The 23,467-nt window shown below is 32.8% G+C and overlaps 5 protein-coding genes across 10 annotated transcripts in view; 2 read left to right on the forward strand and 3 right to left on the reverse strand.

Moving 5' to 3' along the window:
• Window positions 1–1,919: 1,919 nt before the first annotated feature.
• Window positions 1,920–13,021, reverse strand: LOC116347144 (equilibrative nucleoside transporter 1). 4 transcript variants are annotated; one of them, XM_031777614.1, is made up of 13 exons: window positions 12,859–13,021; window positions 12,540–12,623; window positions 6,814–7,001; window positions 4,232–4,339; window positions 3,950–4,080; window positions 3,732–3,871; window positions 3,512–3,657; window positions 3,188–3,420; window positions 2,937–3,114; window positions 2,748–2,872; window positions 2,513–2,688; window positions 2,379–2,437; window positions 1,920–2,298 (listed from the first exon to the last, which is right to left on the reverse strand). In XM_031777614.1, exons 3-13 carry the CDS (start codon window positions 6,878–6,880, stop codon window positions 2,204–2,206), a joined length of 1,458 nt encoding a protein of 485 aa, XP_031633474.1. In that variant the 5' UTR covers window positions 6,881–7,001; window positions 12,540–12,623; window positions 12,859–13,021; the 3' UTR covers window positions 1,920–2,203. The 4 variants fall into 4 exon arrangements, with proteins under 4 accessions (XP_031633474.1, XP_031633475.1, XP_031633477.1 ...); XM_031777615.1 differs by lacking the exon at window positions 12,540–12,623; XM_031777617.1 differs by lacking the exons at window positions 12,540–12,623; window positions 12,859–13,021 and adding an exon at window positions 12,231–12,331.
• A 459-nt stretch (window positions 13,022–13,480) lies between these two features.
• LOC116347148 (THO complex subunit 3) lies at window positions 13,481–14,969 on the forward strand. Its single transcript, XM_031777624.1, has 4 exons — window positions 13,481–13,709; window positions 13,858–13,953; window positions 14,029–14,538; window positions 14,610–14,969. Exons 1-4 carry the CDS (start codon window positions 13,617–13,619, stop codon window positions 14,877–14,879), a joined length of 969 nt encoding a protein of 322 aa, XP_031633484.1. The 5' UTR covers window positions 13,481–13,616; the 3' UTR covers window positions 14,880–14,969.
• On the reverse strand, window positions 14,938–18,442 carry LOC116347143 (NADPH-dependent diflavin oxidoreductase 1). The gene is made up of 5 exons (XM_031777613.1): window positions 17,768–18,442; window positions 17,483–17,693; window positions 15,421–16,075; window positions 15,276–15,353; window positions 14,938–15,218 (listed from the first exon to the last, which is right to left on the reverse strand). Exons 1-5 carry the CDS (start codon window positions 18,395–18,397, stop codon window positions 15,017–15,019), a joined length of 1,776 nt encoding a protein of 591 aa, XP_031633473.1. The 5' UTR covers window positions 18,398–18,442; the 3' UTR covers window positions 14,938–15,016.
• Window positions 16,252–17,457, forward strand: LOC116347149 (U3 small nucleolar ribonucleoprotein protein IMP4). Its single transcript, XM_031777625.1, has 2 exons — window positions 16,252–16,583; window positions 16,646–17,457. The coding sequence occupies exons 1-2, from the start codon at window positions 16,397–16,399 to the stop codon at window positions 17,404–17,406; spliced, it is 948 nt and encodes a 315-aa protein (XP_031633485.1). The 5' UTR covers window positions 16,252–16,396; the 3' UTR covers window positions 17,407–17,457.
• A 737-nt stretch (window positions 18,443–19,179) lies between the features above and the next one.
• Window positions 19,180–23,467, reverse strand: part of LOC116347024 (protein Skeletor, isoforms B/C) — a 30,945-nt gene continuing 26,657 nt past the window's right edge. For all 3 annotated transcript variants that reach the window (XM_031777400.1, XM_031777402.1, XM_031777401.1), the window contains one exon: window positions 19,180–23,422. In XM_031777400.1, coding sequence (XP_031633260.1) covers window positions 23,243–23,422 — 180 coding nt within the window. In that variant the 3' untranslated portion in view covers window positions 19,180–23,242. The remainder of the gene's footprint in view (window positions 23,423–23,467) is intronic.

Below are 23,467 nucleotides of genomic sequence, written 5' to 3' on the forward strand. Positions count from 1 at the left end.
ACACATTTGTTATCTATTGACCTCATCATTTTGAAAAAAAAAAATGTTTTTCTCGATACTCATGCTTTTCTTACGATATCTAACGAAATTAACAAAATAATCTTAATTTTTTTTTCTTCTAACAAATAACGAATCAAATTTATCTTGATTTTATTTTGGTCAATACAATATTTTTGACGTCTATTCGCCCGTTATATCATTTCTTGTTGTTGTATTGTTATCTTTGCGATAACGCATGCGAAGATTTGAAAAAATGACAATGTGCGTAATTAATATTATTATGTTCTCTCCTACAAGCAAGTTTATTGTCCATTATAATTCTTTTTGGAGGTTTTGTTTTTTATATATGTATTGCGCATTGGAAAGAACGCAATGGATTTGATTATGTATTTTTTTTATTCGAAGAGAAGAGTATATTTGGTTCTTCTTCTTTTATTTTGGTTTATTTATTGTCATTTTAACCGCGTAGTCCCATCTTCAAAATAAAAAAAAACTTCAGTGCGTTAATGTCGGTGTATGAGAGTTGCAATGTGGATAACAGTTCATCATCAAACATTTTTCTCTTCTGGTTAAGTAAACATGTTTTTTACGGTTTGATTATTTTTGAAAAGAAGATCGATAGTATTTAGATTGAAAATGGAATCGCGGCTTCATCGATATAATAGAAATTTAGAGTTGGGATTTTTTTTTTTGGAAAATGCTCGTGCAACATACGAGCTATATATGATATAGTCTACAGAGGAATTAAATTGAGAATTTTCATGAAAAAATTGCTTTTTTATAGTTATTAGTAGACGTCACAGCGCGTCAAAAAGTATTTACCAAGATTTACAAGATTCAGTGGTTCTTCTTCTTCTTCTTCTAGCAGTGGATGAATATTCAGTAAAAAAAATTAAACTACTATTTTCTGTATCGTAACGTATGAAATAGTATCTCTTCTGGTATTATACAATTTTACAAATGTCTATGATTGGTTTTTTTTTTCATTTATTTCAATAATAGTCATAAGAGGGTTTCATCATTTTTTAACTGCTTTTTATGCATATTGTATAAAAAAAATTCCAATAGCTAATGATTTATAGTTTCATAATGATTTGTTTTGTCTGGTTTTGTCCAGGTGAAGAATAGTGTGATATTAGTTTCTAATAAAAAAAAAGATATTTGAAAAGTGAATATAAATAGTAAATTTACATTTACAAATCAAAAATATGAATCGCAAATCAAATGTATTGATTCGTATTTAACTTCATTTCAACTGGCTTATCATTTAAGGAAAAATTCTTGTTAGGACAATTTTCTAATAATTAATAGTTTAATCTAAATGTTAGTTTTTATAAAAAAAATCCTATAAAAAAACTTATTTAAAAAAGAATGAAAGAAACAAAAGTTGTATTAGTTTTCATCGTGCAAAATCGTTATTAGTTGTTTGTTTGTTTTTTTTTTGGTTTTGGGATTGTGTTTCGACAACGAAGTGACGGAAGATGTGTTGATGATATAAAAAAGGTTTCGATGTCAAATGAAATTGCTTGAATATTCTTATGTGAAATCGTCTCTTGTAAATGCAATTCAATCATGAATGAGTTCGTTTTCGATCGAATGAAAGAATAAATGATTATGATTGTGTTATTATACATATTTATATATAAATTTTGGTAGTTAGCTTCATTCTTATAAATGTTATTTTGTTTGTTATTTCGATTTTTTTCATATATATAAATTTATTTATTCATTCAAAGACAGTTCTTAAAATACACGAGTAAGTTTGACATGAGACATTTCGGTTTTTTTTTCTCCTGTTGTTGTACTGGTTGAATTTACAATTTATTGAAATAAAGAGCTTATCGGCGGAGATGATTTTTTTTTTATATCTATATATTATGTAACCTGTTCACGGGTCAAGTAAAAAAGAGTAGAGATAGTTAACAAACAAACGGTAGTCTAGTCGTAATTTATTTGTTTTTCTTTAAAAAAAAAATTCTCCCATTTGTTGTATTTTTTTTTTTTGCTATTTGGACTCTTGTCAAATTTTCTTTTTACAGTATTTTTAGTCGATAATTTAAAAAAAGGGAAGTTGTTTTTCTTTTCAGTCAAACATATGTAAATGATGCTTCAATAGAACAATTTCGTTTTAACAAATGTTTTTTATGTTTTTAACAAATGGTAATATGTGTATGCTGTTAGAAACAGCATATGAACACATATGTTACCATGATACTGCGTTCACAATGATTGGGAACACATTGGATGCAGCAATACCAGCGAAAATTCCCGTAATAAGCATAGCAGCAGCAAACATACCTAAACGAGACCAGGAAAAAAGTGCGATTAGCATGAGTTTTTGAAAGAATTAATGGAAAAATATAAGAAAATATATATACCGGCTGTTTGTGCATGTTGTGGTTGAACTGTTTGTGGTGCGTACATCATTGCCAACGAGCTAAGTTTTGAAAATGAAAAATAAGACGTCATTTGAATTGAATTGATGTTAATTTTGATGAAATGAGACAATTACCTCAAATAACCAGATGTATATGCCATTGCAGCCCCGATACCCCAGTATGCATAATCATTATTGATATAAATCGGTAAGTTTCGCTTAGTATCCAATGGGTGATAGTTGGCCAATAAGAACAACGGAATAAAAGCAACTCGCAGCACCACCGGCCATACGAGATAATTTTTCTTTGGCTAAATTGAGAACCAAACATTAAAATATGTATTTAATTGAAGAAAAAACGCCATCTTACCCATTGAATAAATGATGTTGTCAAACTGCCGAACATGGCACAAACATTGAATGTCAAAAAACATAAAACGGACATATACAAATCAGGGTCCGTAATCCAGAAATTTGCGTCAGATCGTTTTATATCTATAAAAAAAATATTAATCGTTTATTTAAACGTAATTGCAATTTAAAAAAAAAAAAGACATACTTGATTGAACATTTGGAAATAAGCTCAATGTGATGAAGAATATGAAGAAAACGTTAAACAGTTGTGGAAATGCTTGTTTGAAGATACTCCAGTATGGTGGCCGACCTGTTGATCCACCCAATTTCCGTACTTTTTCCATTTCTTTTTCATGCATCAGCTCATGATAACGATAGAATCTCTGTAAATTTTGCGAAATTATTTACCATTTAATTTATAAATGAATGGGGCCAAACATTATTCAAATAACATACGTTCAAAGGTAATGCAAAGTATGTATCGAAACAAGCCAACAATACAAACATAGCCGCAATGAAATAGTATATAGCTGCTGTTCGTGAAGATGATGCAAAATATGTGCTGAGAATAGCAACAATCGATGTAAATGTGCCACTAATATTTGAACCCAATACCACAGCGCCCGTATATTTGAATGGCAATTTCGCAGCCATACCATATACGGAATTCTGATAAATTCCACCAGCAACTAAACGATTATGAAGACACAGATAGAATTGATGTTAATTACACTCTTATTTTCGGTCGAAAACATCACCAAATTATTAAATGATACATACTATTTAAAATGATGATCGATCCAATGGTTACACAAAAGAAAATTCCCGGCCATTCATGCGTATCGATCATTGCAAGTCCAACGGTTACAATGAAAACGATTACCTCAATTATAATACTCCACACAATGCGAGGCGTCAAACTTCCACTAAAAAAAGAAATCAAATCAATTTTTTTTTCGTTCAAAGAAACGTTAAATATCGAGTTATAAATAATAATTACCCCAAATTTAGGAAAATGTTGAGCCAATTAAGGACCAAATTTGGAATTTGTGCTGCTAGTGTTGAAGTTCCATCATAATGTTTAACATAATCCGTATGAACCATCGTGTAACTATCATTCAATTTATAGCCAACAAAATACTGCAATAGTAACCCGAACAAAAAAAAAATCAAAAATCCATCACAAAATCAACTCAATTGATTGATTGAAAAACTTACACTTTTGGCATTGATAAACATGTTCCATGGCATTAAAGTGCCGATTCCGTGCAACAATAGTATAAAATAAATAATTTTTAATTTGTCTCGTGGTGGATTTATTTCCAATGTGGCTCGCTCCATTGTCATGCCTTTGAAAATTTTATCAAGTAAAAAAAAGAATAAAATTCATTTATTACACACGAAACACCAAACACACTCCAACGAGTGAAGACATGAATTAAAAATTGCATCTGAAGTGAATCGAATGCGAATGGTAAAATGTCGAAAAACTAGAAATACCTCTAAAATTTAGTTCATCGTTTGGTAAGTTGTTCGCTTCCCAAGCTGGAGTGAGCCGTACTGGTTTGGCAATAAATGGTGCTTTTTCCACTTCGCCATTGCTGCCATCTAAAACAAATGTGAATACCTTCTCTTTAAAAAAAAATATGTAATCGAAAACACATACATCTACACATAGAAATTCTTGTTTATGTGACCAAGCGATGAAAAAAGAAGACGCCAAACTAAAACAACAACAAAAGAATAAATCAAAAACGAAAACAGCACCTCAACTAATCTGAAAGCTAAACCAAATGGCAAGCAGCTTAAAATGCAGACGCATGCACATGCATACATTTACGCAGCATGATCAAATGAAGGGCGCACAAAATCTGCGAATACCAGCAATTTTTCGTTTTCATTCTTCTTTTCTGTGTTGCCTCTGTCTCGCGAACGCGTATTTATAATTCTATTCTTGCATTCTCTATAACATTTCATTCTCGGTTCGGTATTCATTCGGTTTTCCCCTTTACTTGTCGTTCATTTTCGATGCCCATAATTCAATCTGTTGAATTTTTGCAAATGTATACGTATACAGTTTATTTTCATTCTTTTTCTTAATTTGTAATATGATTTTATTTTTTGTTATTTGGAAAATGAGCACGACTAAAACCAATTCAAAATATTTGGTCGACATTGTTATCATACACAAAACATTTCGTGGCAAACATAACATGAAAGGCGCGGGTGAACATCGTACTTTTTGGAAGATAGGCAAAGATGAGATTCAGCAATTAATCAGAAGTATTCATTCATATTGTGTGACGCTATACATTGTGGGTCGCTTTTTTTCTCTCTCTTCGTTCGAGAATTTAATGCATTTTAAAATATCAGTAAGCAAACGAGAAAGAGGGAGTGAATGCCTGAAGCCGCATATTCTTTTACTTCTCTCTGCTAACGCAACCAAAAACACGACTCGAAATCTCTTTATTAGTTGCTCAAACAAACAACACGGGCTCATAGCTCATGATGTGCGTTTTGATGGAGTAACCGAATTTATATAGAAAAAAAGATACAAAGATGCCGTGAATGAAGCAGATGTCACACAATTACAAGAATGTAAACATAAAAGAGATTTTCAAATAAAACTTTCGGAATTAATTGCGAGGATTTAAAATTATTTCAAACTTGAGATTTGAGCCCTATTACGTTCATCTTAAACTGTTACTAATGCGATTAAATATAATATCGCAACGAATGGAAAATGCCAACACAGCTAAAAAGAAATTGTTGAATGTGCAAATGTGAATCCCAGCGACAAAAATTAAATTTTGAAACATAACACGAAAGTGTTGAAGCGAAAGGAACGACAGAAGAGGGACAGAAATAGTCATGAAAATTTCCATCAATTAGTTTGATTTTACAGTAAACTGTGTGCACAGCAATTTGGACGACGAAGATTACAAAGAAACATGACAATTTTTTTCAGACGATTCAGTGTAAATATTTTCAAAAATTGAATTGTAACATCAGCGATCGAAGTTTTCCTTTTCCGATAATCGACAGACGCGCGCGCATGTGTGTGTATAGATGAGTTTTAGTTGATATTATTTCAAGTCAATGAAGTGCATCGCTCCGATTCGATTCATTTAATGTTTGCAATTTTCAAATGCGATCGATACGCATGCAATCGAATCATTTGACGTATCATCTTTTCTATTTTCGTTTTTTTTTGCCGATAATTTTATAAAATGGATAAAGAAGTCATTGCGCCAATAAAATATAATTTATGTTTCGTTTCACTTTTTAGAGGGGGCCTCATTCACTGGATACACATTGTAATTGACCCGTCCATCTGATCACAACTTAATGACAGCAATTATATCAAATTAAATGTTAAGAGTGGAAAAACGCAACAATTGATAACTAAATGAAGTGTACACACTTTGTATTGAATGAGCTCAAAGTGTTTATGCCATTCTTCGTTTGGTTCAAAATTTCTTTTTACCGTTGAAATCTTCAATTCATTCGACGAATGAACACATTTCTATCACCTAACATGCTATCATTAATTTTCCTCGTCTTCATTTGACGTGACGGCTGTTATGACGCACCCTCTTTCTACCAAAAAAAAAATCTCCAAATAGATAACCTAATAGTGTACGCATCGTCGCCTTTTACTTTAGCCAAAAGATTTTCGAACTTTGTGCCTTCCACATAAAACGCATTAAATCTGTGACAAATTCCATTTGCATAGAGAAATATTTGGCCCAGGTAGCTACTGTGTCGAAATGTGTCGGCTGTTGGAATGTTTCGATTGCAATTAATTTTGAGGAAATGGATTTTGTTCCCATGTAAAAATGTACAAAGGGAAAAATCCATAATGAATTCCTTGTAACAATACCACTCTGTGTGAGCCCCGAACACTGATGGTAACATTTAAGGAATGAACACATTCAAACAACGAATTACCCTAACAACAGCAACCAATGCCTTCGGAACAGAAAAGAATGCTTAAAATGTCTATTACTATATTTAACATAGATAGATTGAGAGGAATGAGAAAACTCACAACATTAAATCAAATTCTATATTCGACTTACTTGAAACAATTGTTGGCGCATTTCCATTTTTGGCACTAGCCAAAAGTGTTTCCTCCTCACGAAACATGCTGATTTCACTATATGTGTTCGTGCGTTTCCGATAATTTACGTATCACTTCGAGCCCGTTGCAGTAACTAACACTATTTACAAGTTTACCTTAACATAGGTGGAAACTGCGTTTGATGATCTGCAAACAGAGAAAAAGAGAAAAAAAATAAGTAATGAAATGGTGGTGGTTGCTGTTGAAATAGTAAAATGATAACTAATCTCATTCGAACTATCTTCATGTATAAAAGTTCGTTCGAAAACATATGTTAGAAATATGGTGATAATTCCCCAGTCGATCTCCATTTTTGTCCACCATTGAGCGAATTATTCATAATTTTCAAGTGTTCTTCAACTTGTCTGCATCTATAATTTGAGCAAGATTGTCTGCATCCATAATTTAAGTTTTTAAGTGAAACTATAGCTGAAGTTTTAGCGAAATGCGTTCAAATTATGGCATTGGACAAAGAAAAATGCCAAGTGATGATCAAAACCGGCCAACCCTACATTGAACTATTGTTGATAGACTGGATGTACTGACGTTTAGTCTTTCACATTGTAATAAACCGGCGAATATTTCTTTCTTTTGGAAAAAAATGTGTCGTAAAAAGAGTTTCAAAGACAAATTCCATGCATTTGGTACGGTAATGCGCAAAAAAGGGATGACGATGACGTAAGAGAGAAAGGAAATTGGCTGGAATCATATGCGAATATATTTTCGGAAATTTCATGAATTTCTTTTTCAAACGGAAAATGTATTTTTTTTTTTGTGTCATTTTTGCTGAAATGGTTTCTATCTTTTATGGCAGCACTCTTTAACATTCTGTGTCTGTCTCTCTCAGCTTGTTATCTTTCATCATTATTCTGGGAATGGTACCATTGTGTATGTGAGTCTAAGTAACATTACCACATAAACGCAACAATATGCATGCGACACAGCAGACAAACGACATGATAATGAGCTATATGCTTTGATTATTCTGTTTGAGACGTTTTGTCGTTGATATTTGCCATCTCATAAATGCTATTTTATGGTGTGTGTGTGTGTTTTATTTTTTCATATTCTCTCCCTGTGAGTTTCAATTCTATTCATTCAAGCGAATAAATGGGCTCGAGCCCATTCAATGAACATCAGAACAAATGAGAAAAATGAAAAGGTAAATGCAAACGATACACAAACAACTTTAAAGCGTATAATATGATCAATAGAAAAAAAAACCAGAAAGGATGTAATTCGAACAATCAGAATGTGTCATCATTTTCGAGCACTGAACTCTCTTTCTCTCTCTCTCGCTTGGTTCATGATATGATTATTCATGAAATTGCTTAAAAGTTTACCATATAAACAAACTCATGATGATTTTTCGAATAAATTATCTAAACAAAAACTGCATAACATGTTGCGTGCAAGTGAATTTATTTTGATTTATTTTCAGCAACTGAAATTGCAATATGATGATGTACATCAATATTTCCTCTCATTCAATTAAAAAGTGTGTATGCATGGCTTATAATCAATCAGTTCAATGACGTCATCAGCTATTTATTGCATATATGATTACGTGTAAAATGATCTGCAACCGGGCATGTTTGAGTCAATTTACGATAGGAGAGGATTTCAATTTATATAGATGAAATGAGCCGTGATCAAATTTCGGCAAAAAAAAAAATTCAAAAAATAATTTGGTATCATCGTCGTACGGTATGCAAAACTGGCACATATGCCAGACGAACGACGTATGATTGGTTGTGTGAATTATCACAACTTGTTCAACACATATTTGGTGTGGATGGGCAAGTGATTAAATTATCTGGTTGTGAGTTGTTTGCAGGGCACATTACTGCAGCGTCAGCCAATATGAAATCATGTGGCGCCTAATGGCAATCTATGTATGCTCAAGCTTGCGTTCCCAGTTTTGTGTCTGAAGATAGTTAATAATTATCACCACAAGTGCTCTTCACCTGTGCGCATTTTCTGTATTTTGTTGCATGCAAATCTCTGTAATGTTTCGAACGCATCCAGCAAACACCAAACATATACGCAATGTGATAACGTATTTTTGTGCTTGAAATACAAAACCAACGTTGGATGTATGCAACTCAAACACACGCTCATCTAATCAACATTTTGAGAACTGCTGATGTTTGTATGACTTTATTTAATGGCTCTATTTACACTAGTTTGATCTCATCAACAACCGTGTCGCATTAGTTATTGCCCTGAGAAAATTATCATCTCAATTAGTCACAAAATGTGGTCAAGTATACGAATGGGACATGTCACTGCATTTTGAGATAAAAAAAACACACTCACAAATATGTGAATCACCCACAATCCTTGAAATCGTTGAATTCTATCAATGTTCATAGAACGGAAACCTTTTTCAATGCTTTGCCAGTGAAGGAAATCAATTATGGCATTTTTTGAATACACATTTTATCATTTTTACAACAGCATACTTTGGGTCTTTTATTCTCTGCATTATTTGCACAGACATACACACACACCCTAGAAATACAATGAAATATCTCGCATTCTCTTTTTTTTACTCGATTTAAAAGGCGCAGCAGAGATAGATAGTTTGAGAATTTTAAACCTAATTAGACAAACGTGCTTCGGATCCCATTTGTGAAAACATTACATACGTTCACATATGCATGAGCATTGAGCATATTGCTGATTAAAATAAAACGATTCCGTTGATCTCATGCACGTTGAACCCGAAGAAAAATTCATCAACGATACACAGCGTCTCGTTCACTCTATCTTCTTCATTCATGCTTTCTGCCTTGTTTTCTCTCTCTCCCTGTCTCTTTCTTTCTCTCTCACTGTCGTTTCTTTCTTTCTGTCGTTCGCACTATCTGCCTCTAACCTATCTCCCTCGCATAAATCGATTTGTAATTTGATTAAAGACATGAAATTAGTTTAGAATTTAATAAGCACAATTTCTAATGTAATATTAAAGTGATGTATCATGGAAAATGCTCGTAATATAGCCCAATCAATTTTTTAAAAACTGAATTACAAATGTGCTGTCAATAGTAGTGCTTTTGATTAACTTGTTTATTGTCGGAATTCCGTCGATGTCTACAATATGCCTTTAATCCATAGGATGCATACGCATACATCTCAATTGATAAAAAAGAAGAGATGAAGAAGACACGCGCGCTAAAATGTTCGACAGATTATTTTTGAATTTGAATTAAATGCTTTGTATCACTATCAATTCTCGCTGCCTCATGTAGTTTGCTCATTTTTCAAATGCTTAGGCTATTTAAAGTGATGCGGCTCGCATTCAAATGCGTGTGAAATTGGATAAATTGGTCGATTCAATTCAAAACACCAATGTTCGACACGTGTTTTTTTACAGAGTGGTCGTAACTCTTTTGGGCAATTTAAATATAATCATTGACCTTATCTGATTTATGTACGACAAATATTTGTGTTTGATCAAATAAATTGAGCGGTTTAAATTTACGAGTAGTATTTATAGAGTTTTTTTTTTCGATTCACCGTTTAGTCGCCGTCAATAATATGAATTTAAATTCAAATTATTAGTTTTGATTAGTTAGCCGGCATTTTATGCATCAATTCAAGTGGGTTTTTGAATTGATTCGAGCATAGTATACTCTTTTATACTTTGCTGCATTCGTTTTCTGCAAATTGAACAACAATAAAAAATAGTATATATTCAATAAATGTGTATTGTACATTTCTGAAAATGAGCTTGAAGTAATTGGAGCGTTCAATAAACAGAACACATTTGATTGCGATAAGTATTTCATTGTAATTGTAACATGAGCAATAAAAGCATTTTTCTGATTGATAGACGCTAGTGTTTTTTTTGCGTTCGCTTATCTTTCAGATTACAACACATGCACAGACACAGTATCGTTGAAAGAATTATTCGTGTTGAGCCAATTTTAGCATTTGTACAACGATAAAAAAAACTGAAAACGAAAGTTTCGATATTTTAACATTTTAATTTGATTTTGATTCGAGTGATGCAATAATTAAATATCAATTTACACAATAGTCTAGCGATTCCGGGGATTTTTTTTACATCGGATCCCAGCCAGTTATCACTTTTTTAATGAATTATCGCTTCGCGTTTTGGCTTAAAAAACACAATACCCGTCTGGCTATTGGTCAGAATTAAACATTTGAACAGCTTGTTCCGTTGATTCTACCGACTGTTGTACTTTAGCTAGATTAGCAATAGTTTATCTATTGATTTATTTAATCTATTGTGATGTGTATGCGATACGCACAAAAGACGAGATCTGAAAACCGTCTGTGGTTAACTTGTTTTTTTTTTTAGTTGAATGATTAAATCTAAATTTGATGATCAGGGAAGGAGGGAAAGAGATAGATAAATATGACTCTTTGAATAAGTAATTAGAGAATTCAATGCATTGAAATGTCATCATATAGAATTCGTATGTGCTGCGTCTTGACACACCCTTTGCAACACGGACGATTCTTATGTTCGCACCGAAATTGCCCGTTTCCATACATGTTTTCACACGGCCAAATGGATGAATTGAAGAAAAAGCAATGAAGAATATGATGAAAACATTCTCACATTACGTATAAATATTAGCAGACACAATGACATCCCAACAATCATACATACACACAGGTGTTTTAATCTTGTTTGCTATATGTTGAAAATGCGATTCATCTATATATATATTCTGAGAATGAGAACGAGAGAAAGTAAAAAAAAGAAAGAGAGTAACATCGCATTGGCGTTGGAGCGTCAATAATTGTGGCAACAAACCGATACCCGAAATCACGTTCTTCATAATTGGTTGCGTACTCGCACGTTTTTCTTTCTCACATCATTTTTTCTTCTTCTTCATCTTCAATAACTTCACAATTGTGTGCACATCAAAAAAAAGTAGCAGAGGAGGAAGATAGAATCGAAAAAAAGAGTCTATATATTGAATAGACAAGTGTGTGTTTTGTTTGTCGAGTGCTGACACATGGCACTTCAACACTTATGTTATGTAAATATACACTTTTAATCCGAGTTTTTCATTTCATGTGCTGAACTTTAATCAACTTATTCGTTATTGTTCGGATCGTCAATTTCCTACTATTTCCGTTGGTAGTTTTTCGGCGAATGGGTGAGTTTGTGTGTAGCTCATGTTCTGTTCTCTTTCTCTCTGTCCCTCTATGTGACTGTGAAATTTATGGTTCTTGTGAATTTTATGAATGGAAGGGCTATATTTAGATGTTGTAAGTGAACGTGTTCATCAAGCATGTATCGAAGGAAGTTGCTTCGACTCTTCCGTTTTAATATCACATTTTTCACGTTAACGATTCTATTAGAATTTCGGCTGTTGTTGTTATTTAGCAACTTACAAAAATCAAATCATTAGTTCCAAGTTACAAAATCACATCGTAGCAGCGACCACAATGGAAAAAATCACAATCAATTTTTCCGGGTGTTTGCAAATGAATCCACAACACGCACAAAAGAAACCAATTGTTTTCATAAGACACACACACGAAACCCTTCACCGAAGAAGATACAACCAAACAAGTCTTCCTTTTTTTCTCCGACGATATTCAATACATCGTAAAATTTGCTAAATACACCTGTTTTTTGTTGTTTATACCTAATGTTCTCTTTCTCAATTTTTCAATACAATATTTGAAATGTTCACTTACAAAATATAATTTAAAACAAAAAAAATGTCGGGTAAACTTTTGTTTTTCTCGAACGTTTAAAGATGGAAAACAAAACGCACTTTTCTTTAAGGATCACAACGATTGAATTGAAACACAAAATGAAAAGAAAAAAAACGAAAAACAATTGTGGATTTTATTTGTTTCTCTGGATTTAATAAAACGAAATAAAAATGTCGATTCGAAAATGATTGGGAAATGAAAACACAATAGACCACACAATTTTTTAGGCAAAATGCAATGACAAACCACTGAATATATAAAGTATGTGTGTGAACAAAAGAAAAATTTGGTTGCGTACTATTTAGCTAGTCAGAATGAAGTTAGGAAGTAAATACATGCGAGCAAAAATTGTGTTGTTTTTCTGCCGCAGTCCACCGAACACAAAACATACACTGAATATATATTGAAAATTCCCAAAGCGCAACCGACAACGACGACAAATGCTTTTACTACAGCTACTGGTATTGTTGTTGTCACTATCAATTTGCAGAGTGTAAAGGCTCGCACTGATGATGCACACACAAACACATTGATACATACATGTATCCCGTGTGATCCGTTTCAGTTTTCATCCATTTATCGTTTTTTTTTTCTTTCGACTTACTTTGATGATGTTAGTGAATTTTGACAATAGCTAACACACATACAAATTAACATGCTGTTTGCATTGTACCGCATTATAGAATAAAAGACGAACAATTGCTAATGATCTACTTTTTTTACAAAAAGATTTTTTTTTCTTCGCATTTATCGCAAAAAAAGAATTTAAATTCGTTTTTTTTTGCGTTAAACATTGTCTAAACATTGATTTAAATTTGCAAATTAGAGGAGATAATGATGAATGAGTTTATGTACGGATGTATGTATGTGTGTGTTGGTGCTAATGTGGTCTACATTGAACGTACTCTTGATTCTGACAGTTCATATTTACAGTTGGACACACTGACTGTGCATCGATTTTGATATTTACAAAAATATTTATGTTGCGGCACTTTGAAACAATATACACAAGCAGTATATTTTAGTATTTTTAATCGCAAATACAAATCAATCAAAATGAAAATCAGTAAAAATTCGCGCGTTGAACAACTGCAAGACTATTTCAAAGGTCATAATAAATGCAAAGAGCAAAAAGCACACGCTTCAAAGGTAAAATATACTGAAAATGTTTGATTTTGTTTGGCATTTAATGTTTGTATTATGTGTGTATGTGTATTTTTTTAAGGTTAAGTGTTGTTGGCCAAAACTAACTTTTGTATCAATATTATTTTTGTTTTTATTTTACATCTTTAAAAAGGTTCATTCGGTTGGATGGAATTGTGATGGAAGACGCTTGGCTTCTGGCTCGTTTGACAAATCGGTGGCAATATTCGCATTGGATCGTGATCGTTTGGTAAGACAGCATTTTTTTTTGTTGTATTTTAAACCAACATTTTTGGCGCCTTCATTTCAATGTTTTGATTTATAGGCCAAAGATAATACGTACAGAGGGCACACTGGTTCAGTAGATCAGTTGTGTTGGCACGCAACACTGCCGGACCTCTTGAGTACGGCCAGTGGTGATAAAACAGTACGCATATGGGATGTTCGAGCCGGAAAATGTTCCACAACAATTAATACAAAAGGTGAAAATATTAATATCACATGGTCACCAGATGGACACACAATTGCTGTTGGCAATAAAGAAGATTTAGTTACATTCATCGATACACGAACGCATAAAATCCGTGCCGAAGAACAATTCAATTTTGAGGTGAACGAAATCGCATGGAACAACACCAGCGATTTATTCTTTTTAACCAATGGCCAAGGATGCATCCATGTTCTCAGCTATCCCGATTTGGAATTACAACACATGCTGAAGGCACATCCTGGTACATGCATTTGCATCGAATTTGATCCAACTGGCAAATACTTTGCAACCGGTTCGGCGGATGCATTGGTCTCGTTATGGGATGCAAATGAACTGGCTTGCCTGGTGAGTGTTTTTTATTTTTTGAAAAGAAGTTGTTTTGCTTTGGAGAAATTAACATTTTGGTTCGTCTTTAGCGCATTTTCTCACGATTGGATTGGCCTGTGCGTACCATTTCATTCAGTCATGATGGCCGACTGTTGGCATCGGCAAGTGAGGATCTACTTATTGACATTGGCGACACCGAAACGGGTGAAAAAGTGGCCGACATTTCAGTTGATGCAGCCACATTCACCGTTGCATGGCATCCAAAGCAATATCTATTGGCCTATGCATGCGACGACAAAGACAACAACGATCGCAGAAGAGACGCTGGCAATTTACGTGTATGGGGCTTTTCCGACTGAATTTTCTTTTTTTTTATGTTTAAGCGCATAGTTATTTATAAAATGAAACAGAAACATATTGAGAGATAAAAATCAAACCGAAGAAAAAATTAAATATAATTTTTGTCAATACAAAAAATACTGGAAATATTATTGATCTAAGCCCATGTTTCTTCTTGATATCGACCGGTATCGATCATTGTTTGCACATAGTCCGAATTGTTTAAAGCTTCTGAAAGTGCTTCTTTGACAGCGGTGGGCATATTTTTTGAATTTCCAGCCACCAAAAATACGCCCGATTTATCGATGATTTGTTCACGCAGCCATCCACATTGTTCGGTAATTCGATGTTGTACATAGCTGAAATTGAATTTTTAAGTTATTTTCCCATTGAAATGATTTAATTTAGAAACGTACATTTTGTGATCCTGATCTCGTGAGAAGGCGGTGAAAAGTTTCAGCAATTTTTGTTCTTGTAGTTCCAGTAAATCATCCCTGTAAACGGCCAAAAAGTTTTTGTTTATTACATATCCCATCAGTCGTGATGACATACTTGACTTACTTGCAATGAAAATCCAATTTTTCACCACGGCATCCAAAGAATAATGTGAATGGAAAATGTTGAGCGTTTGCCTTGTTTTTGAGTCGATAAAATTGTTGCAGAAGAAATGCTCGGAATGGTGCCAATCCGGTGCCGGGACCAACCATTATGATCGGTGTTGTTGAATTTTCTTCGCTTGGAATTTTGAATGTACCTCTTTTGATAACCGCCTGAATTTCATCGCCACACTTTAATTGCTTCAGCCAATTTGAACAAAGACCTTTTCTTGGAGTCGATAGTATCGTTTTGTACTGAACAACTGCAACAAGCACTTCGAGTTTACCATGTTCAACACATGATGCTATTGAAAATGAGCGAGTTTTTATAAATTGAAAAATTTCAAACAACAACTCTAGATTTAATTTCGAAGTTGATTTATGAAAATCGCGTAACACTTCTAGAATTGTACGTCTCGGTCGATTTGCATACGTAAATAATTCTTCTTGACCTTCGGCCGTGGTGAATTCCAATAATTTTTCTTTTTCTAATTCATCTTCACAATTTAGAGATAGAACTTTAAAAACATGTTGCCGTGGAACGGCATTCAAATCCCATAATTGTTTTGCTATTGTTTTCAATGGGAGTACGGCTTTCAAAAAATCTGGCACCGGCATTTCTGAAAAGGAAGAAAAGAAAAAAACATTTTTCTTCAATTAATAAAATATGCTGAAAAAAGTACGAAAATTGAAAATGCAGATTTAAAAAAAAACTCATCGAATAAACTGTAACTGTCATTTGTAATGTGAACCATCCTTAAACATCGCATTCGATCAACTCGTACATTGACTGACAAACACCATTGCTTTGACAGATAAACATTGTGGCAGTCTAACAACACGTGCAGAACTTAACATCGTTTACTCGAAATAGTTGTAAATTTGTTAAACCAAATAATAATATCTTGAAATAGTAGCGTGAAAAAAAATCAGTCGAAAAAATGTTGAGACGGCAGGCACGTTTGCGACGTGAATATTTATACCGTAAAACGGTCGAAGATAAACACAAACAGTTGCAAGAGAAAAAAGACCGACTGAAGCGAAGTTTAGAGGAAGGCATCCCAATTCATGGTGACCTGAGACGTGAGGCGATCGGACTTCAGGACAAACTCAAATGGACCGATGAAGGTAAATAATTTCTACAATTTCGATTGATGAATTAAATTAAAAAAAAAAAAAAATCATTTTAGGGCCAGAAGCATCCAAATCGTTGGCTGGAATAAGTGGTGGTGCAAACACAGTGTCATCACAAGATGATGAGTATCGGTATGCAGGCTGTGAGGATCCAAAAATTATGATCACAACTGCCCGTGATCCATCGGCTCGATTGAAAATGTTTGTCAAAGAATTGCGTTTAGTGTTTCCAAATGCTCAGCGCATGAATCGTGGTAACTATGAAATGAAACAATTGGTGCATGCAGCCCGAGCAAACGATGTCACCGATTTGATATTCGTGCATGAACATCGTGGTGTTCCTGACAATCTTGTAATTTGTCATTTGCCCTACGGACCAACCGCTTACTTTAATTTAAGCGGTGTCGTAATGCGACACGATGTGCCCGACATTGGACCAATGAGCGAACAAAAACCACATTTAGTATTCCATAATTTCAAAACAAAAATAGCCGAACGTTCGATGTCAATTCTAAAATATTTGTTTCCGGTGCCAAAAGAGGATTCAAAACGTGTTATCACATTCGCCAATCATGATGATTATATCGCATTTCGGCATCACACATTCCGAATGGTGAATGGTGAAACTGAATTAACCGAAGTCGGTCCACGATTTCAATTGAAATTGTATCAAATCAAATTGGGAACGATAGACGAAGTTAAAGCAGCCGACACAGAATGGGTTCTCAAACCATACATGAATACGGCCAACAAACGACGTTTCTTCTCCGATGAAGATGGTTGGAAACAAGACGATGACATCGAAGTTAATGATTAATTTTATGGATGATTTTTTGGTTTTGATTTTGAATAAAATATTTACAATGAAAAAAAAAAAACTTTTTCACTCTTACCCGCATCAATTTCATGAAGTTGAACTATTGTATCGGCACCAAATTCGAAATTATGCTCATTAAAGATATCAAACAGCTCATCAACTTGTTCATCGGAATTGTTTGGTCGCACAACGAGCACATCGCCGGGTTGCCAATTTAAGAGATCACTCTTGAAACTAATTAGCCTCACATCTTGAAAATGTTCTTCGGCCGTCGTTCGTCTATTTTCCTACAGAATAGATTTTATTTTTTTCCTCGTAATTAAATGGCCTTATCATTGTACAAGCTAATTGAAATACTAACAATTACAGTTGTTTTAAAAGTGGTTTTATCGAAAACAGCATCTCGATAATTTTCATAAACATTTTCAATCGATTCAGTGATTTTGTGTGTCTTAACAATTTCGACATTCCATCGGAATTGTCGCGGTGTTTCGGTCAATGGTTTAAGGCCATCCGGAAGGGGTGCACGTATAAGAAGCTCATTCCATAAATCATTTAACCAATTAACATAAACAGCACTCGGTCCCAAATCGTGTTGATCATCACACAGTCCGATTGGAATTAAAAGATTCGCACCAAGTTGTTGTAAACGTTTGTTAAGACGTTTAGCAGCAAAATTGAATTTTTCATAACTTGAATCGCCCATACCCAGTACGGCACAATTTAGTGAACACAATGAATCGGGTGGTAAACTTTTACGCAATAAAAATCGCCAAAATGTTTTCATATTGTCCGGTTCTTCACCTTGACCAGTTGTTGAACACACAAACACAACAAACTTTTCATAAATCAATTGTTGAATATCATATTTATCCAATGACATAACAGTGCCCTTGAAATAATACCGTTTCGATTCACGCCATATGTATTCGGCCAAATCTTGTGCGTAGCCAGTTTGGCTGCCATATAAAATTGTTAGTTTACGTGCCATTTCTCGAAAAACTTTTCAATTTCAGCAGCTGCTTTATTATTATTGTCATCGAAGGCAAGGTTAGGTTTGACACTGCGATGTTTTCGATGTTTCTTTGTCGAATCGTTGACAGACTACAAACAGCATTTGAAATATGAACCAACCATTTGGTCTTCGATTTTGAATTTTTGCTTAAAATAAAACGACCAGTCTTTTATATGTGTGTGTTTTTTTGTCTTTATTTTTATTTGCTTTCGATTCGAATTAAAAATTAACAATATTTCTTTACGATATAGTATGCATGAAGATCTCCTCTGTTTTACTTCCATTCAAAATTGAGATATTTTCTTTTTCGGTTTATTGTTCGATTCAAAAATGAACATTTATTTTGCCAAACATATTTCAGTAAAATTATTATTATTGTCATCGTTTGATTGATTCAATTGTATTTTTTTGCATATTGCATCAAGAGCACAAAATAAAGAGAAACTAGATTTGATTTTTCATTTAAGTCATTACAAATATACATTTATATTTATTAATTGATTATTTGATCGCTGTAATAAATTCATTGGCGATTTATTGTGTGTGTGCGTGCGAGAGGGAATATATGTTGTTTTGTGATTTTTATTCATTTTACACCAAATATTTCAAGAAAAAAAGCAATAAAAAATGCGCAAAAAAAAGAAAATTGTTGAAAATATCATAACGCACCACCACATTAAATCAATTTTATATTGAAAATAGGAAAAAAGAAAAACTGAAACAATCAAACAAAATTATAGTATTTTTTATATGCAAAGTACACAGTAACACGATTTATTTTCAAACAGGAGAACGATAAATTGAGAAAATTTAAGTGCATTACTATTCAAATAAAATGCGTGCCAAATACATTTATATGATACAGGATGTTTACGAGCTGCTATATAGATTTACCACACAATATTCCTTGGTTCTCAATCTGTACACTTTCTCAATAAAAACATGAATTTTTCGAATTAATTTGCATAATTATGTAGTTTTGACACAACAGTATCACACATTATATCGAGATATTTTCAGGCGGTCGATTTAACTCAGGAAGCTGATGTCATCTGATGAAATAGAGCGGAAACAATACAAGTGATTGTTATATTGATTGTAGCGTTTTTATAGCAATAACAATCACTTCTATTGTTTTCGCACCATTTCAGCGCTTGACCTCATCTGCCTGAGAATGTCTCAACAGTATTAATACATCTTCAAAAGTTCGCGAAAATTAAAAAAAAAACCCTTTTGATATATGTTTTTATTGATCCAAATTGTAACATGTGTCATTTATACTCAAAGTGTACTAAGTACCGTACTAAAAACGGTCCTGTATAGAAATCTGTAAACATTTCATAAACAACCTGTATTATTAATAACGTTCCCATAAAATCAGTAAATTGCAAATTTGCCAGCCTATACTTATTTTTTAATGTACATGTTACACTTTGTTATTGTCATGTCAATTGTCATTATTTTATACGAATTAATACCACAGAAAATAATGATTCTGTGTATTGAATTTATTGTTTTTTTCTTCAAGTATCTCATTTTTATATAATTTATGTTAAACGCTCATTTCATATGGTATAGTTTTATCATTTTGACGTGAATGTGAAAAAAAGAGGATGAAAAATATGTTCATTGTGTATGTTTGAAACAAGAATATCAATATGAATGGTGTTCGGTTCAGTGTATGTAATTTCAGGACTTGAAAAAGGGACAATCGGTTTGATATGCGTCCAAAATGCGTAATGAAATAAAATGGACTGGTCCATAGATAAAATTACTGATATTGAATACTGCGTGTGTTTTTTTTACTCTATTGTCATTTATTTATTAATACGATTATAGCCGTTATGCTAAAGCCGATAATGATTCAGTTCTTATCTCATTTTAATGTATTTGGTCATAGCATTGCGTTCACACACTAATATTGAAATAATCAATTGTGTTCAAATGATTTGTTTGAAAGAACAATTTCATCACCGTCAATGTTCAGCTTACTTAAAAATTTATTTGTTTTTGTTTCAACGAAATTTACCTGTATATTATATGTAGTATTTGAATGGCAAAAAGTTATCTTAACGATTCGTATGATTTGTGTGTGTGCATATTTTGAGATTCGAACATTTTTCAAGTCTATGACATGTTACAGAGTTATTAGTTTTGTGATATTAAGTTGGATTTTCAATTCGTTTGTGCTTTCTGGTTACACTGTTAAATGCTAATGTTCACTCTGCTGATTCATATACGAAATGGCTTTACGTTATTAATTAGTTAAAAAGATTTTTTGTTTGAAATATTTCACAATATTGGGTACAATTCGATTGTCTAACATTTCGCTTTCAATGTTGATGAATGAAATTGGACAGCTATTTCACTATTTTTTCTAATAAAATACATATGTCCACGTACAAGTTTTGGCACGAAATGTGTATCGAAACAGTTGCTTGTATTTAAATACCTTGAAATACGGGTCGAAATGCATGAAATTTCTTCATTTCCATCCGTATGTGTTGAAAACAATTTACTTCATACAAAAAAATTGCATGCCAAAAGGCAACAAGAATATTCGATGGTATTCTCATTATTTTAAGTAAATTATTTTCATCGCATGAATGAAGATGATGAGATCTCAATTTCGACGAAATCAAACCATGGTTAAACAAGAACAATTTTCTGTCGCAAATAGACGACAAAGAGGACTTAAATATTAGTGATTTCGAATCATTGAATAATCTTAAATAAATTAAATGCTAGTGCAATTGTATTGTCAATTTGTTAATGTTCAATGGTAAACAATTTAATTGAAATAATTAATTTGATTATTTGAGAGGAAAAAAAATAGTTATTATTGTCCATTCGTTTATTCCGTCACCTGAATATGGTGACTCATTTTCACTATTAATTTCTATGTTTTATGCAATGAATACCGTCAGTGGAATCTCTTCGCTTAAATGAATTCATCTGAGCGGTTTGATCCGTTTGACACCCAGGACTGTTATGGGCACCGCGGAGTCAATGATACTTTTCTTGTAAGTGCTTCTCCACCTTATTTCCAGGTATTGACTTGAAAAATCAAATGGAATAAGTGCGGGCACTGGCTCATTTTCCCTGGTGCCAATAACAGCTCTGCTCACGGTATTCGCTGGTTCTATGTTTCATTATTATTATTTTTGTTCAACACTTATCAGAAATAGAAGATTCATTCTTTCAATTGGATGTGTGAATGCATGAATATTTATTATGATTATTATAATCTAAATAATTTTCTGTCTATCTAAGCTTAGCACAACACTTAATAAATTTTTAAATTTTTTGATCTAAAGAATATTTGTTGTAATTGTTTATTTTGTATTTCTCATTTTTTTATTGTCATATCATTTCGATGAAGTTTACATTGTTTAAACTTTGTTTTATTGTCAACATGTTTACTTTAATTAATTAATTCATCTTCCATTTTCAATTCAAACTCGTTAATGATAAGAGAATGTTAAAAATGTTATTGTTTGTCAAAGTATTGTCATTGTTTGTATGTTTTTTTTCATCTTCTTAATAATAGTAATCATTTTACATCATCCGAGAGTATTGTTCTCCTATTGTTTCTATTTTATTTTATCGAATAAATGTTGATTTCAATTGTGGGCATTTCAATTAGCACCGAACTTTTTAAATTCACTATCATATTAAACGAAAAACAAATTACTACGAATTATTCACAAATTATAATTGCCAATTGGCACGAAATTCGAACAAACACAAATCGATTTAATAAATTGAAGGGGAAAAAAGGATTATTGGTAGGGCATAAATATATTTGAAAGGATAAAATGAACAACATCTCGTTTTTTTTACAATTGAGAACATACACAGAGAGAGTATTGTGAGTAGGTTGTAAATTATTTTTTACTATTTTACTACTATCGTTCGTTTTATAATGTTTCAAAAATAAAAATAAAAAATAAACCATTCCCATTAAATCGTCAATTCTTATATGTCCTAATTTGAAGATCTTTCTTAACTAGTTAACTTATTGTCAATAGCACATCATTCGTCATTCATAAAATTGTTTAATAAAATTGTGTTGAGCCGAAGAATTATTGTATTTTGTTGCGATTTGATGTCCAAATAAGAATTGTTTGCTATTCAAAGGATTGAGAGTGAGAAACCAAAAGATGCGTCGAAGAGCTTAACTAAGTTGCCATTCACACAAACATTCGCACAAAGATATGTTTTCGATCGATATCGAGCCTGGTTGTTTTCTTGGTAATTTTTCTTTTCGATGATGAAATTCCGCAATGGTCGGTAGAACTTCAATTTTTTTTAAGTGTTCGCCAAAAGAGTCTATATCAAAAATTTAATTCTTTTTTATGCGTAAATTTTTAAATCATTGATCTAAACACTTTTGAGCAATGACACAAGGTTTTTTGTTGTATTGACTTGTGCTCAGAGCAGAGCTGTTATAGGCATGTCGGAGGAGAGGGCACTTTTCTTAAAAATGATATATGAAATATGTGTCCGCACGACTTGGGTGCAAATAACAACTCTGGCTCAAAGAAAGCACATTGAATAAAATTCAAGTCAATTATTTTTTGATCAATTCATCTGAAAGCAAATGAATTGATCGGTTGTTTTTGTGCGAGTTGATTTGCTTTATAACTCAGCATTAAATCGTTGTAAATGTTTTTTTTTTAGTTTGTTTGTCGTGTGTCGAATATATGTTGTTGTTTCTTTTAAAATATATAGTCATAGGACTTTGTTTTGATAACGTGCTTGCAAAAAAAAATTGCAATTCAATTGTTATTATAATGTTTCGACGACTACGATTCGTTATCAGGCCAATTGAAACGAAATTTTCGTTTTTATCGACGTTAAATATGAAACACCCAATGAAAATATAAATAGAATTGGCAACGATATATTTGTGCGAATGTTTGTTGGGCTACTGCTCGGCACTATTTCTCCTTTATTTGTCACGATTATTTTCCATCCCAAATTCTTATGCGTGTAACACTTGAAAGAGAAAAAATTAAATAAGTAGAAAAACAATCGTAAAGT

The sequence above is a fragment of the Contarinia nasturtii genome, unplaced genomic scaffold (assembly GCF_009176525.2).
Source record: "Contarinia nasturtii isolate CC-2019 unplaced genomic scaffold, AAFC_CNas_1.1 Cnas_scaffold_1699, whole genome shotgun sequence".
NCBI classification, from domain to species: Eukaryota; Metazoa; Arthropoda; class Insecta; order Diptera; family Cecidomyiidae; genus Contarinia; species Contarinia nasturtii.